This window comes from Wolffia australiana, chromosome 20 (assembly GCF_029677425.1).
Source record: "Wolffia australiana isolate 7733 chromosome 20, ASM2967742v1".
Classification (NCBI taxonomy): Eukaryota; Viridiplantae; Streptophyta; class Magnoliopsida; order Alismatales; family Araceae; genus Wolffia; species Wolffia australiana.
In genome coordinates, this window is record NC_135854.1 from 5610001 (window position 1) to 5630297 (window position 20297).

At 39.3% G+C, this 20297-nt stretch overlaps 1 protein-coding gene and 1 non-coding gene across 3 annotated transcripts; both read right to left on the bottom strand.

Annotated features, from left to right (window-relative positions):
• Positions 1-14806: 14806 nt before the first annotated feature.
• LOC144716078 (GATA zinc finger protein) lies at positions 14807-18405 on the bottom strand. Of its 2 annotated transcripts, none has more exons than XM_078591108.1 (4): positions 17646-18405; positions 17395-17563; positions 16047-16502; positions 14807-14995 (listed from the first exon to the last, which is right to left on the bottom strand). In XM_078591108.1, the coding sequence occupies exons 1-3, from the start codon at positions 18393-18395 to the stop codon at positions 16063-16065; spliced, it is 1359 nt and encodes a 452-aa protein (XP_078447234.1). In that variant the 5' UTR covers positions 18396-18405; the 3' UTR covers positions 14807-14995; positions 16047-16062. The 2 variants fall into 2 exon arrangements, with proteins under 2 accessions (XP_078447234.1, XP_078447235.1); XM_078591109.1 differs by lacking the exon at positions 14807-14995 and adding an exon at positions 15664-15979.
• Positions 18406-20147: 1742 nt separating this feature from the next.
• TRNAL-UAG (transfer RNA leucine (anticodon UAG)) lies at positions 20148-20227 on the bottom strand. Its single transcript has one exon. It is a non-coding gene; the product is annotated as a tRNA-Leu (tRNA).
• Between the last annotated feature and the right edge of the window lie 70 nt (positions 20228-20297).

The window sequence follows — 20297 nt, forward strand, 5'->3', positions numbered from 1 at the left end:
CAAATAACCAGCATTAGGATGTGACAACTGACCATACTCTATCCCATCCAGGTGTCTCCGCGGATGAGGGATTATTCATATACAGTAACCAACGACAGTAAAGGCTTCATGAGAGAGTTCAAATATTAATATGTATGTTCTAGAGAAAGTTGGCATCCCATGGGTTGTAAACTTTACCTATAAATTGTGTTAAATTGATTGTATATTAATTAATCTATACATTGATATAATTAATTAATAATACTGGTTATTAGATGTCATTGTGCACTACAGTTATTAACTAGAACGATACAAGGGCCTAGAGAGTCGCACACATAAGATTATAGGGGCAATGTTCCGTATACTTTTATTTGACGGTTTTTTGTGAAAATTCTTCAGTAACAGATAAATAAGGGAGGGCACCCATTTTCAGCATCCAAATCAGGCAGGGATACCCCCTCTTTATTCCTTATCAGTTTTTGCATTCATCAGAGAAGAGTATCTTCGTGGTTATAAGATCTACTAGAACTTCAAGAATACTTGGAGAAGAAGAAATGGAAATCCAAGAGCACATTGATCACATGGATACATTTAGATGCTACGTGAACGAACTCAGAACAATCTTCAAGGGAGAATGTAAAGGGTGGAACAAGTTCCCCATAATGTACACTTCATGTATAGTGCTTTACATATTGACTTGAATCGATCATAGCTTAAGTTGCATTGAAAAGTATTTTATAGCGTTTAATAAAAGCAACATAACCCAACCGTATGAAAATTTTGGATTACTATAAATATTCAAAAGAGTCCTTAAAACATTTAAATAAACCCAATTTTATATTTTCTAACTTAAAAAAAAAATTATGAACTTAACAGCAGAAAATTGAAAATAATACACTCCAACAAATATTTAAGTAAATAAAAAGATATATTATGGATTATTTAATTATTTTATTTATGAATTTAATTCCAAAATACCATAAAAGTACCAGAAAATTGAGAAAAAACCAGAATTCCATTCTAAGATATAATAAATCCCTAAAATATTTTATAAATACAAATGTATATTTATGACTTCTAAAAATATTTTATTTATGGAATTAATGTTAGAAATTTCTATCCAAATACATAAAATTAAGAAAAAGTACAACTTCCTTTTAAACATGTACTTAATCATTTAAGCCTTAATAATATGCATTTTTGTAATTTTGCAACTAAAACCCTAAAATATATGAAACGAATATTTGAATTAGCATTTTGTTTGTGATTATCAAATTACCCCCAAATTAATCATTGCAATGCCCATTTACATTTCTTGTTGTTCACTCACCTTCAAATAAAAGAAAACATGTGCACGCGGTGTTTAAATTATCAATCCCAAGTTATCATGAATACTCCCAATAAAAATTTAGAGACTAGCCTTTTTAAGGATGTGTAAAAGGACTAATAAGTGAAGCCTAATTCCTAACTTCACTGGTGAAAATGGTGTGCCTAACACCTCCTGCAAGTAGGATCACTCTCATGGGTGGCAGCTAATTAGTGTTTGGGGTTCCCATGAACTTTCTTCCTTGATGAAAATAGAAAATATGTATAATCTCCTCTTGTAAAAGTAAACAATACTAAATGTGTATCGATTAAATCTGGGTGATAAGGATCCTGTGTATTTATAATTAGAGAAGAAGAAAATGTTGTATTTCTTAAAATGAAAGTGTTAGGGTAGGTAATTGATAATGGATTGATAAATAGTACTTGGATAGCCTACTCCCAAGAATAGACAAATGAGCAAGATACATATAAAGGGTGCAGATAAAGATGAGGATGGTGGATAACATTAGTGTGCCCACCCAAGGAAGGGAGAATAAAATAATGATCAACAAGTATTTTAGAGAAAATAACTAGACTTGCTTCCAAAATAACAAACACAATTTTTATCTTTCTTATTTTTTTCTATTTTTTATTTTTCTGTATTTTATTTTTTAGCTATATTTTTTCAAGGGGTGAACAAAAAATGGAAGTTTTTATTCATAAAAATAAGGAATTAATAATATAATTGAAAATTTTCATATAATCCATCACATGCTGGATAGAAAAAGAAGAAATAGATTGAGAAGATGTAGACTAAAAGCATAGAAGAGGGTAATAAAGAAGTGATATCATGAAATAATGCTATTATGTAAGGGATGAAGAAATAAACAACAGGATTCAATTATATCCTAAGTAATTAGGAATGATGGGGAGAGATGGGTTCCTATAGGCATAAGCAAGGTGGTCAAATAGTGAAAGCTAAGCTAGGTTCAAAGATAATTTAAGGTGGATCAAGGAATGGCTCAAGAAATGCCTAGTCCTCTCCCAAAATATAATTCAGCTAGTGGGAAGTGAAGACACATAAGTAGGGTTGAATCATATCAGATGGTAGTGAGGTGGGGGTTAACACAAGTCACTAATCAGTAGAACAAAATTACTTCAACCCTTTGATTTTGGTGTCTGTTTCAGAAATCATCCACAAATTGTATAAAATAATAGTTTTACCATTTTTTTTCATCATCTACTCTAGGAGCCTAATTTCTCTGTACATACTCCTACATTAAAACATAAATAGACTTCCTAAGGTGGTTACAATATTACTAAATTAATGATTTTTTTACCCACAAACACAAATTGATGCATGAAGTTTCAACAAATATTACAGTTAATAAATAGCTCACTGCCTACTATTTCATGCAGGGACCTCAATCCAGAAAATATATCAAAATTAAAAATAAATAATTACAAACCTAAGATTTTTTCTTCTTCATGCATCATGCCCTTGTTAGATTTCTCGTAACCTCCTAGTGATTTTATCTTATAAAAAAATTAAATTTCTGTAAATAAAAGAGGAAAAAATATAAAAAAAGAAATGAAAACAAAGAATAAAGACTGCTTAGAAAACATATTAGGCATCATTCCCTTCATTAAGTGGTTCTTTAAGTGGATGGTGATGGGTAAATGAAAGGGTTCAGCTTCCATTAACTTTGAAGCTTTGACCTGTCTTTGGGATAGTAATAATCACACGTCCATATTCAAAATTTTGATAAAACAATAAAAGGCCAATTACATCTAGATTTTGAACTTATAGGAAATACTTTCATTATTGAGATTAAAAAACCAAAAATATATATATTCATAAAAAAATGTTCTCCATAGATTTTTGCGATGGAAGACCTTCATTTTGTCTTTCTTTATATTATAAAGTTAGTAATATTCATTATAAATTCCCAGTCATTCATGGAGTTTAGCACTCTGATTTCTCATGCATCATCTAATAAACATTAAGTTTTTTTGCTCCCAAATAGGCTTTTGCTCCAAATCCACCAGAAGAGGACATGACTTAATAAATATTAGCCTAAAAAGGTTCATACCTAAGGGAATCTTCTATCCAGTTCCGTATGGCCATAGTGCCTCATCCAATTTCCTTAACCCGTGTTTGCCACCATGTTTCACAGTTTTCATTCAATATTCTCGATTTCCCTATTGCATAGCTCAACCTGCTAATTGAACTATGGATGATAGGGTGTAATGAATTTAAGATGCTCACCAAATATTTTAAAAACTTTATTGTTGTAATAGAAAGGAGGGCGATCGAAGAGAAAGAAAGCGGCAAAAATTAGAAAATAGGGTTCAATGTTCTTGACAAGACATCCCCATACATTTATATAAGATATGAGAGAAGGAAGAGAATGTGGGCCCAGAGTGGACCCACTAAAGAATGAGAGAGAGAGAGAGAAAGAGAGATATTCCAACACTCCCTCTCAAGCTGAAGCGTGGAGATCAAACATGCCCAGCTTGCCTCCAATAGTCTCATGCGCCGTCCCGATCAGAGCCTTCGTAAGGATATCTGTGAGCTGATGTGCGGAAGCAACATGAGGAGTATAGATAGTACCATCTATGACGTACTGTCAAATGAAGTGGCAATCAATTTCGATATGCTTGGTCCTCATGTGAAAAGTGTCGTTGCTGACGATGAAGGTGGCAACTTCATTATCACAATACATCTTCATAGGAAAGGGAGGCGAAAAACTGAGTTCAGTGAGAAGGGATCTCAACTAGAGCAGTTCCGATGTCGTGTCCACCATGGCTCTGTACTCTGACTCGGCAGTGGAACAGGAAATCACAAATTGTTTTTGTGATCTCCATGTGACCAGATTTCCCCCAACATAAGTGACGTAGCCACCATGAGACTTGTGATCCTCCTCATCGCCCATGTATCCTACATCAGAATAAGCCACAACATGTAGATGGCCATGCCTTCGGTACTATAGGCCTTTTCTGGGGGCTCGCTTGATGTAGAACACGATATACACCATCAAAGTGTACTAGACGAGGAGATTGCATGAACTGACTCAAGACACTCACTACATATGCAATGTCAAGGCGTGTCACAGTCAGATAGAGGAGTTTACCAACCAGACAACGATACTGGCCGGGGTCCACCAACAATGTTGTTGCCTGATCCCACCTATCAACATTTTTCTCCATAGGAGAAGCTACGGGTTTACATCAGAGCATACTTGTTTCTTCTAGGAGATCTAAAGCATACTTCCGCTGGCATAAAACCATGTGGTCAAGGCGATAAGAAACATCAAGACCAAGGAAGTACCATGGTGGGGAGAGATCGTGCATCACAAAATGCTGACGAAGATAAGTCTTGGTCGCAGCAATCTCGGCCTCGTCACTACTAGTGATAATAATATCATCAACATAGACAATTAGCACAACGCACCCCATAGGAGTTCGTTTGCTGATAACATGCATTTTAAGTACCTTATATGATCATATTGACCTATTTATCTGCATTTAATTACTTATATTTGCATGTTATCAATCTTAAAATGATTAAATCTGTTCTTAGAATGATTTGTTGATTTTACTGCAGTTTTATGGATTTTCTAACAATATATTCTAAAAGAATATTATTTTTGAGATAGAAATTTATTTTTCTGGAATTTTTTGACATTTTATTTGGAAAGATATGATTTTTCTGAGTCAAAAATATATATATATACGTATTTTTGGGCTTTTATTTTATTTAATATGAATTTTTAAATGTTTTTGGTTTTTTTTTGGCGCCGGGTGACGTGGCACATCACAGCCACTTGTTTAAAAGAAAGAAAAAGAAGAAAGAAGAAGGTGATGTGGTGCGCTGTCGCGCCGCCACGTCTCCCTCCGAAAACAAAACATGTTTTGCTTCTTTTTTCTTCTTCTTTGCTTTGTTTTCTTTGACTTTTCTTCAGGTACACGTGGACTTCAAAAAGCGCACGCGCGGAAGATGAAAAGCACAGAATGCGGAGCGCTTTGACTTCTCAACGGGCACGGAAAATGACGCCGATGACGAGGAGAGAGAAAATATCAATGGCTAGGATTTCTTCAAATTGAAACGGCCATAACTTTTGATCTACAACTCCGATTTAGCTGAAATTTTCAGCGTTGCTTCGTCTCCCCCTCCTCTTTCTATCCATACCCTCAGATCTATAAATAGAGGCCTGGATCATTGTAAAATTCATCTTGAACTTGCTTCCTACTTGTGTAGGCTGATTGAAAGATAGTGAGTTTTGAGATCCATCAAGAGTGTTCTTGGTGTCCTGAGTGTGTGGGAAGAAGCATTGGAGAAGAGGAGGGGCTTACCGGCACTCGTAAATCGCCGTGATCCTGGCGGAACATAAGGATCTAAGGTAAGTGTCCTCGCCTTACGTTGTCTCTTTCCCTTCACTATATTTAACATAATTAGAATTTATCATCATACTTGCACTCTCATTTCACTCGTGTTTCTCGTCTCTCCATCCGTGCCATCATACCCAACCATTATCCTCATTTATACTTTCGTTCATCTTCGTGTCCGTCACAATCATTTACTCTTTATTTTAGTTGAAATAACATATACATTTAGTACTTCTTAATCAATATCACTAGCTCATATACTTGAATCGTGCTTTTGTCGATCTTCTCATAAGAACATCACGAGTTAAGAAAGTAATTCCTTAATCTTCGTTCCCTATGGAGACGATCCGTACTCATCCCTAACTAAATATTTTTAAGTACGGTTAAATATATTTATTGAATAATCTCAATCACCAACAACAAATTTTAACCCTAAAAGTGAGATTATCACTTGCGCATAACTGTGGGATCGGAGATAGTGGAGACGAAGCCGTAAGCAAATAGCAACTTGGAGAACTTGTGAAACCTGGTGCGAGGGCTTTGCTTCAAGCCATAGATTGCTTTGTTCAAGAGACATACCATAGAAGACTCCCCCTGAGCAACATATCTAGGAGGTTGCTCCATATAGACTTGTTCTGCCAAGTTTCCATAAAGGAGCGCATTGGATACATCAAGCTGATGAAGAGACCATGCTTGATTGAGTGCCACCGAGAAGAGGACCCGAATGGAGCTGAGACGGGCCACTAGAAAGAAAGTGTCAGTATAGTCGAGACCATAGGCATGAGAGAAGCCACGAGCAATGAGACGCGCCTTGTACCGGGCAATAGTACCATCAGAATTATACTTGAGGGAGTACACCCACTTACAGGAGACATCGTTTGGTGTCGAAAAGACGAGGCACCAGCTGCCATGTGTCTCGTTGAAGAAAGGCACCATGTTCTGCATCCATAGCCGCCTTCCACTTCGGTACCTACAAAGCTTTAGAATATGATTTGGGAATTGACCCAATGATGATGGAAAGGGTGAAGGTGTGATAGGACGGAGAGAGACGAGTAGAGTAAACAGGATGCCTAATAGGATGTTGAGTACATCGATGTGTGCCTTTTTGAAAGGCAATAGGAAGGTCAAGGTTCAAGGGAGGAGGGGCAGGTACAGATGATAGAGGTGCGGGGGAGGATGCAAGGTCGACCGATGGATCGACGGGTGGAGGAGGAGATGTAGGGATGACAGGCTCAGGAGTAGGAGAAGGTAGCAGAAGCAGAAATGGAAGACGAGGAAAGCGAGTGAGAAGAGGGCCTCTAGCGTCAAAAAGGAGTTACAGAGACGGGTGAGGGAACTAGGGATGATGGTGTGAAATATGGAACATCCTTGTGGAAAGTGACATTGGCATATGTGATGTAGCAGCGTGCATAGGGAAAGTAGACCCGGTAACCTTTCTGAGTATTGGAATAACCAACGAAGACACCCTTGAGAGCACGTGGAGAGAGTTTGGATAACCCAGGGGTGTGATCTTGAACAAATGCAGTGCAGCCAAAGACTCGAGGAGGTAAGGAGAATGTGTTTGCATTGGGATGAAGCCGCTGAATAGGAACAATCCCATTTAAGGCAGCAGATGGAAGGCGATTCGCCAAGAATGTGGCAGTGAGGACTGCATCGGACCATAGATACATGGGAACATGCATAGCAACCAACATGGTATGCACCATATCCAAGAGATGTCGATGTTTCCGCTCAGCCACTCCATTCTGTTGGGAGGTGTAGGGGCAAGTCGTCTGATGGATAATCCCTTTGTCTGCACAAAGGGTCTCCAAAGAACATTGTACAAATTCTAGGGCATTATCCTAACGAAGTACCGTCGGGGTGGTAGCGTATTGTGTAATGATCTCCATCACAAATTGTTGAACCGTGTCTAGAACTAGGAATTGTTTTTGGCTTTGAAGAATGTACGTTCAGCTGCATCTAGTGTAGTCATCCACGAAGACAATGTAGTATCTCCCCTCAAAAGGTGAGGTGTGCTATGCAGGGCCCCATACAACGCAGTTCACAAGATCGAAAGGTCGAGCAGAAGGTATGTCGGTGCGTTCAGGATATGATGATCGATGATTTTTTCCTGGTTCACATGATTCACATTTGAAAGAACACACACTTATCCATGGTAAGGCTTCTTTGAGTTTTGCAAAACTTGGATGTCCCAAACGACAATGCCATAAAAAGGAGTTTTGGGAAGAACATTGGGATGCAGAAAGCAAAAACAAAGCAAGTAGTCCAGCTGATGGCAAAGCAGGCATGAGCTCATAGATTCCTCGTCCATTCTCACGGCCCAGTCCAATCCTCTGCCCCGTACGAAGGTCCTGGAAGATGCAGTGATAAGGATAGAAGAAAACACCACAGTTGAGGGCTTTGGTGATAGCACTGATGGAAAGCAGGTTCGTGGGAAAACTGAGAAAATAAAGGATATTGTGGAGGGCCAAAGAAGATGTAGCCTGAGTGGTTCTTGACCCCTTTACAAGACACGAATGACCATCAGCGATGTAGACGTTAGGGTGTGAGGTATCAGGGGAATAGGGTTTTAAGATGGAGGAGGTACCCCTCATATGAGCCAAAGCTCCTAAGTCAATTATCCAAATCGTATTAGAAACTGAAAGGGCAGACATACCTGGAGTGGAGGAGCTTCCTCCCGCATAGGAAGCTGGACTGGTGGCGAGAGAGGCCATACTAGTTGATGCACTCGGTAGAGTGTGCATAGCGGATGTGCAAGAAGCCTGGAGATATACAGGCTCTACATGTGAGACCGAGATCTAATAGCCTGTAGCAGATGAGGCAGCAGCGAACATAGTGGACATTATAGAAGGAGCTGAGGTGCTCGATGCAGCCGGTGTAGATTTGCCCCCATAGGCGGCAAGTACCCATGCTTGTTTCCCAAATTCCTTCCAGCACTTCTCAGAGGGATGCGTCACCTTCCCACAATACTTGCACAGAGGAAAAGCTCTCTGTGGCTTTCTAGAGGTAGGCCCCTTGCCCAAGGACTTTGGGGGACCTCCAGATCCACTAGATGCAGCTAGGGCAGAGATGTCGGCCGAAGGTGTAGACGACAAGGTAGGCACACTGTCATGAACCCAGAGTGCTGTAGGAAAAATCTCCTCAGTAGGCATCACCCAAGATTCAGCAAGAACTTGTCCTTGTAACATATGGGTGAGCTCGGGCTTCAACCCACTCGGGAATGCGCCAGCCCTAAGCTCATCTCGGTATCGAGTCAATGTGTCGGGATCAATAGACAGAGGCTGATACACTCCTATATCAGTAATGATGGACTCCATCAGGCCATAATAGTCTTGGAGTAAGCGAGAACCCTGCTTGCATGCAAATAAATCCTCATATAGACGAACAGTCTTACTGACATTACACTTGTTGGCGTACATCATCGCTAGTTGCTGCCTAAAGCATGAGCTGGGCGAGTTCAACTGATAGGTTGCATGATCTTTCTCTCGACGCTCTAACACAGCCATGTACATACTGTCGATTCCAAGTAACTCCACTCGGCATAGGTCGGATCTGACTCGGTCGTCAGAGGATCCGTCAGGTGATGTCTAAGTCGATGAGCATTCAAGAATTCCAAGAATGCAGTCGACCACGAACTATAATTTGTTTCGTCGAACGTATATGTCGGACGCGTGAGAGTTGTCATGATCGAGTGCCTCACGGGAATTGGGCCGAGGGGAGCCATTTGGACGGAGGATTCCACGTCTTCTGCCATGAAAGGTGATAGAGATAGGAACGCCACCTATAACAATGCCGCCGGAGAGAGATGTGCTGGAGGGAGACTGCCGCCTGATGAAGATCGGTGACTGGCTTGGAAGACCCTAATGAAGACGCTTGGAAGAAAGACGCCTAATGAAGTCAGCTGGAGGGAGACCACCGCTTGATGAAGATTGGCACCTAGCCTAGAGGGAGTCTGATGAAGATCGGCGGGAAGAATGCCTGGAAGGGCAGTCGCCTAATGACAATTGACGCCTGATGAAGACACCAGGAAGGATCGGCGCCTGATGAAGTCGGCTGGCAGATCGGCGCCTGATGAAGACGCCTGGAAGTTTGCCACCTTCAAAAATGGCTGCCTTTAAGGGGAAGACGCCGTCAAGAATCGTCCGGAAGGATCGTCGCTCCCGTTGCTCTGATACCAAGTAGAAAGTAGGGCGATTGAAGAGAAAGAAAGCGGAAAAAATTAGAAAATAGGGTTCAATGTTCTTGACAAGACATCCCCATACATTTATATAGGATATGAGAGAAGGAAGAGAATGTGGGCCCAGAGTGGACCCACTAAAGAACGAGAGAGAGAAAGAGAGATATTCCAACAGTTGTAATATTTCTCAAATGAGAGTCATAGACACCAATAATAGCCGTAGTACAACTAAATCTGCTAAAAGATATCTTTGCCATGTTAGCAGTTACTAATTTCTTTGATAAAAAATCTAGACATGCCTAGATAACTTAGGTAAATTTAAAACTTTACATCCAAAAGGAACTCGCTTACAAACATCGATTACCCCTGGACATGAAAAAGTAGTTTTATCCTAGTCATTAGGATGAATACTGGTAACACATATTTTTAGTAGATGAATTTGACCATATTTAGATATTTATTTGCATTAACTGGATTATATACACATGTTATCAAGCTTAAAATGATTAAATTTTTAATGATTTTTCTGATATCAAATTCAGAGAAAACTCCATTTTTGTGTCGTAATATCATTTTCCTAAAATTTTGACCTTCAATTCATAAAGGTATAATTTTTCTAAGTCAAAATGCATAATTATTTATATTTATGGCATATATTTGATTTAATATAATTTTTTAAAAAAACTTAAGCCCTTTTATTTCTGCAATGGCATGTGTCGTAGTTTGATTCATAGAATGGCGACCAACAAAAAATTAGGATCAATGATTGGCAACGTCCAATAATTAACCTGCGTAAATGGTTGGTGGTAGTAAATAATTGATCACAGATCATTATTGCATCGGGATTAATGATGCCATAATGGTATTTATTACTAACGACTCTCCCTCATCTTATTTTAATCGTAAGGGTGACATGGACTACTAAAAAAGACGATCTTATAAAAAATGCAGCGTGGAGGTCAAGTCTCCAGTTTAAGAATCTAACCGTTTGGTTAATCAAAAGTTTGGGCACTGATGATGTGGCAAGCGCGTGTACGCGCAGCCCTGATATGTCATTTAATTATTGGAGGAAAAGAGAGAGGATGGTGATGTAGCACATGCCGACACATCGCCACATCAAACATCCATTTCTATTTAAATAGTATTATTATAGATGTCGTGATTCCTTGTATAATTGTCTTTTTCAAAAGCAACATGGGGCACAACGAGAACCGTCAATCAAGGATGATCCAGGGCAATTTCAGGTAATGATTGCATTTAATGCAAAGATGAGATAAAACCCAACATAACAACATTTAATGCAAAGCTAACAAGGATGAGGAGAGAGAAATTTTTTGATATAATCAATGGGTAAGAATCATCCAACTTCTAGGCTTGATATCTGATGATCGAGAAATCCAATTGAGATGAAATTTTTAGGGTAGTTTCATCTTTATGTCCTCTATCCATCTATATTGTTGGAGCGAAAAACATCTTTAAAGTTACTTCCTCCAAGAGCAGCAGATTGAAAGAAAGTGAAGTTTTTAAGGTCCATCAGGTGTGTTCTTGGTGTTTTGAGCACTTGGAGAGGATCAATAAAGAAGTGGGGAGGCTGATCTTCATCAAGAAGACACCTTGATCTCAACAGAACATACAGATCTAACAACTTCAACACATTTAGACTCTTGCCTTACATTGGTCATTCTTCAACACATTTAGGGAGACCATCTATCAGTCTTATCCATCAGCCATCCCTATCTAACAACTTCAACCATCCACCTCACGCATCACCTACATTGTCACGATCTTAAAACATGTCTCTTCTCTACTTATTTATGAAAACATAAATCACTGACTTCCCCATTTCATCCATTACTCTATTCCTACTTCCGTTACGGTTGGTCCTTTCGCGTCTACTTTGTCTCACCTTCACCTCCTCCTAAATTCTATTAAAATCTAAGCTAGTAAACTCTAAATTAGTAAAGCCTAAATCAGATATTGCTTATCATTAATTCTCATCCTGTCTCACCATCACTGATTCCCGTCTTCCTTCAACCTTCTCTATCGTTTCCACTCCCTTGATCACGGTCCATTACTAGTATAATACTCGTCACATCATCTTAAATTACTGTTATCCTTATCTTGATCACTATATCTTACGCTGTACATAATCCTTCTCACCTTCTCAAATTCACCCTATAAAGAGAGCTCTTTCCCTAAGATATGTTCTACACTAACTAATCAAATTATATTTTGAGTATAGGTTTATAAATAATATTCATTAAACTCAATTTTGCAATGACGTAATTTTACCCCTAATTTTGAGTGTATCAAATATCCATCAAGAAACTAATTCTGCCCAGAAGTTCTTTTCTCTAAAATCTCATCAATAAAATTTAAGTGATAAATATCTTTGTTTGTAACAAGGTTGAACTTTTTGTAGTCTGTGCATACTCTCCAACTAATCGTCAACTTAGTTTTACCTTCTTCTCCTTCATCATATTTCTCTATGGTAATCCTAGATTTCTTTGATATCAAATGAACCGCCATAATCCATGAGCTATCATAAATAGCATAAATCACATCAGTTTTCAATGATTTTAGATTTTTACTTTTACTACTTCTAATGTATGAGGATTCAATCTCCTTTGCTTTTGCATGAGGTCTACTTCCCTCTTTATTTAAAATTATATGCTAAGATATGTAATAAGGAACAAATTTAATAGCATAAAAACTCAATCATATAGCCAATGTATGCATTTTCAAAACATAAAATGGATCATGTTCTTATTTGGGAGTTAAGTTAGTGGAAATAATAAAGGGTAAAGTTTATTCTGGACCAAGAAAGTCATACTTCAAGGATAAAGCTAAAGGCTTAAAATATTGAATTTTTTAAGAACAATATTGATGAAATCCCTTTTTTATTCAGTTTATTGATGAAAAGGAATTTATTTATCAACTTCTTCCACTAGGTTGCACACATGAATCTATTCATAGTCCACATAAGGATACTTCCTATTTTGGCTATAGTTAGCTCCACCTTTTCATTTCTTATTGTGTTGATTTCACTAATCATTTATTGCAATATTTAATCTCTTATCTCTTTCAAGGAAATTTCAACCCAAAATAATAGGAGCATGGCTCAAATTTTGGTCCCCTTTGCATCTGTCACAGTGAAGTCCTCTAAAATCTGAAATATTCTATTTTTACAATTATATATTCTAATTTCCTGAATGATAGATAATTGATCCATCTGAAAATTTTAATTCTAGAAATATAGATTCTAAATATCCAAAAGTAAATGTAATATGAAGAGATTTGGGCATGAAATTGATATTTTCACGTGAATCAAATAAATCTCTGAAAAATATCATGTCACATATTTTACACTCAATCAAAAAGAGATCTTGGATCTTTTCTCTTGTCAGGGATCTGATCCTTGATAATAGAGACAACATTTTCATACAATTTCACTTTTTTTTTCTACTAGGTGCGCATAGTTCTTTTAAATTATGAATACATTTTATTGCATCTTCGTCATGTATGGAAATAGTGGCTTCCATAAAAAATTCTATAAGTCAATGGTTTTGAAAAGGAGATTTTGCAACATTTAAGCCATCACAAAAAGAACAGGAGATTAACAATAAATAGGGTATTTTTATTTCGGTTTATTTACTGCTTCATGTTCACCAATTGTCTGATTTTCATTTTCCCCATTATTTTCAAAGGGATCCCCCTATCTTACATTTCTTAATTTAGTTCTAGTTGATGAAACAGAGACCAAAATTCTGAAAAAAAACATGGTGAATAGTGTGTGAAATAATGTTAATTTCATCAAGAGGAAAAATAAACACAGAGAGAAAATGAGACAATGATGCTTCAAACATTGTATTATCATTACTTGCAAAACTTGCAACCATTTCCCAATGACATCTCATAATGTACAACAGTTATTTATCACAATCAAATGTAATTATTTTCGGTATCATCACGTGTATCGCTCTTAAGAAACCAAATCACTACACATTTTTAAATACTTGCAAACCCAAAGGGGAAATAACATTCTAGCTTTAATTTAAAGCTAATAAATCAAATTGCCACGACTAATACTGTGGGAGATATGAAGCATAAGGTGAATACTGGCAGATCCTTATTATGTCCTAAATGAGTTAATACTTCAATAGACTATTTTGGGCCTACCAAATCATAAATGACGCATTTGAACACAGAAATATAGAACCTCAAGACATGGTGAGGAATATGATTGTTGAATAACCTCTGTCCATGAACTTCTTAGTATGGCAGTCAAAACTTATGGCTTAGTTTCTTCATTTAACCCTAACTAAATAAAAAGTAAAGGTCCCTAATGATCTTTTGATGGGTAAAAACTGGACTGAAAGGATTTGCATTTTTTGGATGTCAAGGCAGGACCTTTCATACAGATTTAGCATTGTTAGTTTTTGTTTATTATAATAAAAAGGCAAAGAGGTTTCAAATTCTATGATCACAATACTAAATAAAATTTTGAAATAGTAAATGTTCATTTCTTTGAGTATAGAGAGTTTTAATAAGATAAAATTAGAAATATTGTCTTTCAGTGGGAATATAATTATAACCCTCTAATTGCTTATAATAAATGTGAAGATGCATTTTTCTTTGAATAGGCAAACTCAGAAGTATCTATAGTTCAAGATAATGATCTTGTGTCCTTCATACCAATGTAAAAAAATCAATAACTTTTAAAAAAAGAGTTGCCATGGTGAAGATCCCATTGAGAAGATATAACTGAAAGACGATATGATTACATCATATTTTTCTACAAAGATGAGGCTAATCCCTACTGACTAAAGAAATCTAGTTTTGAAAAAATGGATAGATCCATGAATAAAAACATTTGACACATGAAGATAATTACTAAAAGATAAAAAGACTTACCCTGTCAAAAAACAGATTTGGTTGAATAGAAATCATTACATAAGTAGATAACTTATCATATGTTTCATTGAAAGATTCCTTTAGAATCATAATGATGTCAGAACCACATTTCAACCTATAGCTGCATAAAATAAATGTAAAGTGTTTACTTATCAGTTGATACATTGATGAGGTATTATATCACTGGTGTAACCAGAGAACTTTGTGACCGAAGTCCCAGAGATAATGGTCCTGAAATCAAAGAAATGTTTTCATTAATTTCATAAAATCACAATCTCATTTGACTTTGATATGAACATGCATGTATATGCCAAAAGCTAAGTAAAAGCAAACACATTTTCCTAATGTTACATGAGGATGGTGTATTGCTTGCCACTAATGATTTAATCTTTTTGCAACAGAAAGATATTTTCATGAAGTATTCTTGGGATCTCAAAACATCAAAAGTAATCTCAAAACATTTTCTATACACGTTTAAATATGGTTCTATGCATGTGTGGAGGGTATGTCTTTTCAATTTAAATGGGCATGGCATGATCTTTGGCATCTCAAAACCTCTCCAGTTTGATTTTATTTCCCTAGTAAGATACCCTAGACTCACACATATAATTCCGGATCGTCCCGGACGTGGACAATGGACGGGACGGGACGAATTTCATCCCGTCTGACGTCCAGAGTAAGTTCAGGGACGAAGGACGAGACGGTTTTTCGTCCAACGATAAAAAACTGTCCCGTCCAGTCATACTGGGACGGTATTTCGTCCCCTCCAGTCCACCCAAGACGAATTTTTGTCCCGAAATTTTTTCCCGACGAAAAAAAACATATTTTATATTTTTTAATATATTAATATAGATCTTTTCAAGTTTTTTAGGGAATTACTGAGGAGATAGAACGCAAAGGGACATATGTACAATTATTTCTGAGTGGAGTCCATTTGCACGCTTGTAAAAATACAGGGACTTTGATGCAAATTGTCATTGCGAGGCCGCGTGGCAACATCTCAACCGTCGGATGTGAATCCTGCGGGTTTCCATCCAGATTCGTCCGTCCAACGTCTGAGACCTCCGGACGGACAGTTTTTTCATCCCACGGGACGAAAACCATCCCGTCCAATGGTCCACAGGACGAATTTTTGTCCCGAAATTTGTCCGTATCCTCGGACGGGACGATTTTTTCGTCCCAGGACGAAAAAATCGTACCGTCCGCGTCCCTGCACTATACTCACACATTCAAGCAATGTAGAAAAATCATGAAAAAAAAAAATCAAGATAATTTTACTCACCAATGGGGAGCATGAACTATCCCAGCAGGAGACTCTTGGCGCGATCTACGACTGCCCGGATCTGCTCCCTAGAATGAAGCGGCGACGGATAGAGACAGTCACAGTGGAGCTGACCTTCAACCATGGAGTCGAAGACGGCGATGCAGGGGCTCACGCCATGGACGGAGGAGCAAGCAACAAAATCCTTCACACCCGCAGCACGATAACCCTCACAGGAGGGAAACTCTACCGCCTCCTCGAAGACGGAGACCATAGCTGTTCTCATGGAGGACGATGGCGTGAGAAAGGGGTTGTCGATGGCCTTCCGCATTAGCATGTTCAGGTCACCCATGTCGGAGATTTGCTTGTTCTCATCCATGGCCTTGGCGACCGCTCCGTGGCATCTCTTTGCCACCTCCCACAGATCTTCCTCCTGCTTGACACTGTACAGGTTCTGGATTGCAGAGTGGTAGAATCCTGATCATTTGTAGAAATATTCAAGGGTCAATCTTAGGCCCTAGTATACATCGATATGTCATGTAGATATTTAAAAGATGTCAACCATCCAGGAGTTAAGAATTCCATCAAAGTCAATGTCTACCAGGCTGATTGGTAGGGTTGACGATTGACTAAACAGAAGGTAACTACATTGACATCAGATGTTGACATCCACTTCAAACAGCCCAATTATTGCAGATGAAAGTCAACATCATCAGTATGATTGCACATAAGCTTGAATGACGACGGCGATGATGGTTTCATCATCTTCTCTTGTCATTTGAGTGAGGTATCAAAATGGAAGATGCCGATAGACAACTACAATTGTCCATCATCATACTGGGTTGATCATCATTCTCGGGTGATCTTCCCTTTTCTTCTTCAAGAAAAAATTGCCTATCATCATCATCATCATCATCATCATGGTGAGGACGAATGACGGAATGACGATGACTCGTAATTGTCTTCTCACAGAGGGCGGGGATATCCCCAGCCTACTATCATTATGCCTTTGCAATGTTACTTGGTTCAACTCCATTTGTAATATTTTTCGTATGTGGGTAGACATGGTTGTTCTGTTCTCTTAGTTTGAAACGAACAAAAAATTTGCACAAAAGAACCGCACAGGGCCTTGTTCTTTGTTCTGTTCTTTTTTTTTTCAAAAACGAACAAAATTCGCACATTCGCACAAAACTAGAACAAAATTTGCACAAAGAGAACAAAATTTGCACAAAGAGAACAAAAGAACCGCGCAATGTTCTGTTAGAATTCATTTGTTCTGTTCGGAAAACCGAACAGAACGAACAATTCGCACAAGTTCACACAAAAAGAACAGAACTACCACGTCTATACGTGGGTAAAAGGAACTGACCAAGATCGAAGCTGTCGAGCTTCGGTTTGAGGAGTTTGCGGCTGTTGACGAAGGTAAGAACAGTGTATGATTCCGATTTTCCAGGAGGAATGCCCTTGGAGGCGGCTGTCGCCAGCAGTATCGCCGCCGTGATGGCACTGCATCGCTTCACGCCTCGTAATTCACAGCCCTGGGAAGATCAAACAAAGATCTAGATCACTGTTCATGTTCTTGATTGTAAGTAAATATCTAGAACGAAAGAGAGAGCTTACGGCGATGAATTTGGAGGTTTCTTCAGCAGTGAAGATCATTCTAACGATCTCAGATGTCCTCGGAGCGGAGGTATTGAGGAATGGAAGGTATGCAGACTTGGTGAAGCTGAAAGTGTAGCCGACGATGTTCATGCCACGAGCCCAGAGAGGCTTCCTGGCGACCAAATCCGAAGTCATCTCCTCAATAGGAGGACTGGCCGATCTCTCAGTCATCTCCCCGGAAGAAACCCCAGAAAAAACATCAAGAATCAACCGCAGAATCGAAGAACCCGAGACACGATCGCCAACCGCAGAGTGAAGCCGGAGAGACACCACCGTAGACTCCGATTCCGGCAAATCGTACATCGCCGCGTAGAAAGTCGGCGTAGGATCCGATCCAGCGCTAGAAACCCACGGATTTCGATTCAAATCGTGCTCCACGAGGCACTGGAAGGCAGAAACCTCCCCGGAATCGCCGATCCGGCCGGCGACGATCCTGTAAGTCTCCGATGAGTCGAAGAACTCGATTTCCAGGTAGGGATCGGGGGAGATGGCGAAGGAATCGGAGTTTCCGCCATGGGGAAGCTTGGCGCGGAGGATCTGAAACGAGTTCTGCAGATCGAAAAGCACAGATCTAAGCCGAGAAACTTCGATCTTGCTCGAGATCGAGAAGGCGACGATCGTGATTCCTGTGCCGCTTTCCACCGCCTTGCACCAATTCTTCTCTGTTCTTCCCAGCGCTCTCTCCATCGCCATTGCTGCTCCTTCCATGGCACTAACTGCCGGAGCTCCTATTTATAGGAGATAAGGCAGTGGGCCCCTCGAGGAAAAACTCGTGAGGTCGTGCCCGCAGACCGATCCAGTCGAGCCGATACAACCGACCCGAGGATCGTCCTCGTAGACTAACCTAATCGTGCCGAGTACAGTCGATCGTATGGTAGTGCTCGTAGACCGATCCACTCGAGCCGATACAACCGATCCGAGGGTTGATCTCGTAGACCAATCTAGTCGTGCCGATACAACCGATCCGAGGGTCGATCTCGTAGACCAATCTAGTCGTGCCAAGTACAATCGATTGTATGGTAGTGCTCGTAGACAGATCCAGTAGAGCCGATACAAGCGACCCGAGGGTCGTTCTCATCGACCAATCTAGTCGTGCTGAGTACAATCGATCGTATGGTAGTGCTCGTAGACCGATCCAGTCGAGCCGGTACGACTGATCAGAGGGTCATGCCGAGTACAATCGATCGTGTGGTAGTGCTCGTAGACCAATCCAGTTGAGCCGGTACAACCGACCTGAGGGTCGTACTCGTAGACCAATTTAGTCGTGCCGAATACAATCAATCGTATGGTCGTGCTCGTAGACCAATCCATTTGAGCCTGTACAACTGACCCGAGGGCCGTACTCGTGGACCAATGTAGTCGTGTCGAGTACAATCAATCGTATGGTAGTGCTCGTAGACCAATCCAGCTGTGCCCGATACAACCGATCAGAGGGTCATGCTCATAGACCGATCCCCCCGTGCCTGTTACAACCGATCCGAGGGTTGTGTTCGTACACCAATGACATCGTGCTGGGTAAAGCCGACACAACTGTCATGCTCGTAGACAAATCATGCCGTCCAAGGTACAACTGACTCGCGGGTCGTGCCCATAGACCGATCTCGCCGTGCTGAGAATGCAACCCAGTGGGGTTTTATACGAGGAACTAGTGGATAATCTCGGTCTTTATTGAGTTTGGTAGATTCGACGAACTTTAGATGGGTCCATGTTTGACGAGGTTGGCAACTGAGAGGGGCATTTAAATGCTAAGGGGAGTGCCCTTTAGCCTCTCAAGTGGGGCATCCTGATTTCATTAAATTTAAGGCATTTATGAATGCTTTAAAAGATATGATTTGGAGGTGTTCACTTACCTATAGCAAAAGTATGAGTGGGTGGCTCCTTTATGTGGTAGGAGTTTCTACCTTTTGGGGCCGGATGTTCTACAGCATTAATGTATTTGGACTCGGGGTCTCTGTCCTCGAATGACATGAAATTATTCCCAACTTTATGTGTATTTTTATTTTAATAACGTGAAATTATTTTTACCCTAAGATATTCTTTGATCCCCAGAACCTGTGTTTGTAAAGAAGGTAGCAAAGTGTGGTTTAAATGTTGATGGATTTGTGAATTGTGAGTGAGTGATCTTGAAAAATTTTCTCTGCCTTGGAGAGCATGTGAGGTTAATTGGAAAATTAAGGGAATGCTATTAGCCTATTAGGTCAACATCACCTCTATTTCATCCCATTTATTTTGCACATATTACCCGTTTCTACTATATGATATACAATCTTCGTAACACAATACATGCTTCGTGTAGTTTTTGAAAGATAAATATAAGGATATATAGAGAGAGAGTTTTTTATGGATTAGTGATAATTTGTAGACCTATACGAATTTTTTATAAATTACTGGTAATCTTCATGAAATTATTTTTTCTAAAAAATAATGTAATTTAAATCCGGGGACCAAAAAGAAAGTATATGACAGCTGTGGGATTTGAACCCACGCCCTTTCGGACCAGAGCCTAAATCTGGCGCCTTAGACCACTCGGCCAAACTGTCTTGTGTTGAAATGAAGCAGAAACTAAATTATTTAATCAATTAAATAAATTACGAAGAACTGGAGAATAAT

Excerpts from the sequence above, each read along its gene's own strand:
- LOC144716078 (XM_078591108.1), bottom strand. The coding sequence starts at position 18,395 with ATGGAAGGAGCAGCAATGGCGATGGAGAGAGCGCTGGGAAGAACAGAG. Across the intron at positions 17,564-17,645 it reads AAACCTCCAAATTCATCGCC|GGCTGTGAATTACGAGGCGT; the intron begins GTAAGCTCTCTC and ends TGATCTTCCCAG. Across the intron at positions 16,503-17,394 it reads GCTCGACAGCTTCGATCTTG|GATTCTACCACTCTGCAATC; the intron begins GTCAGTTCCTTT and ends ACAAATGATCAG.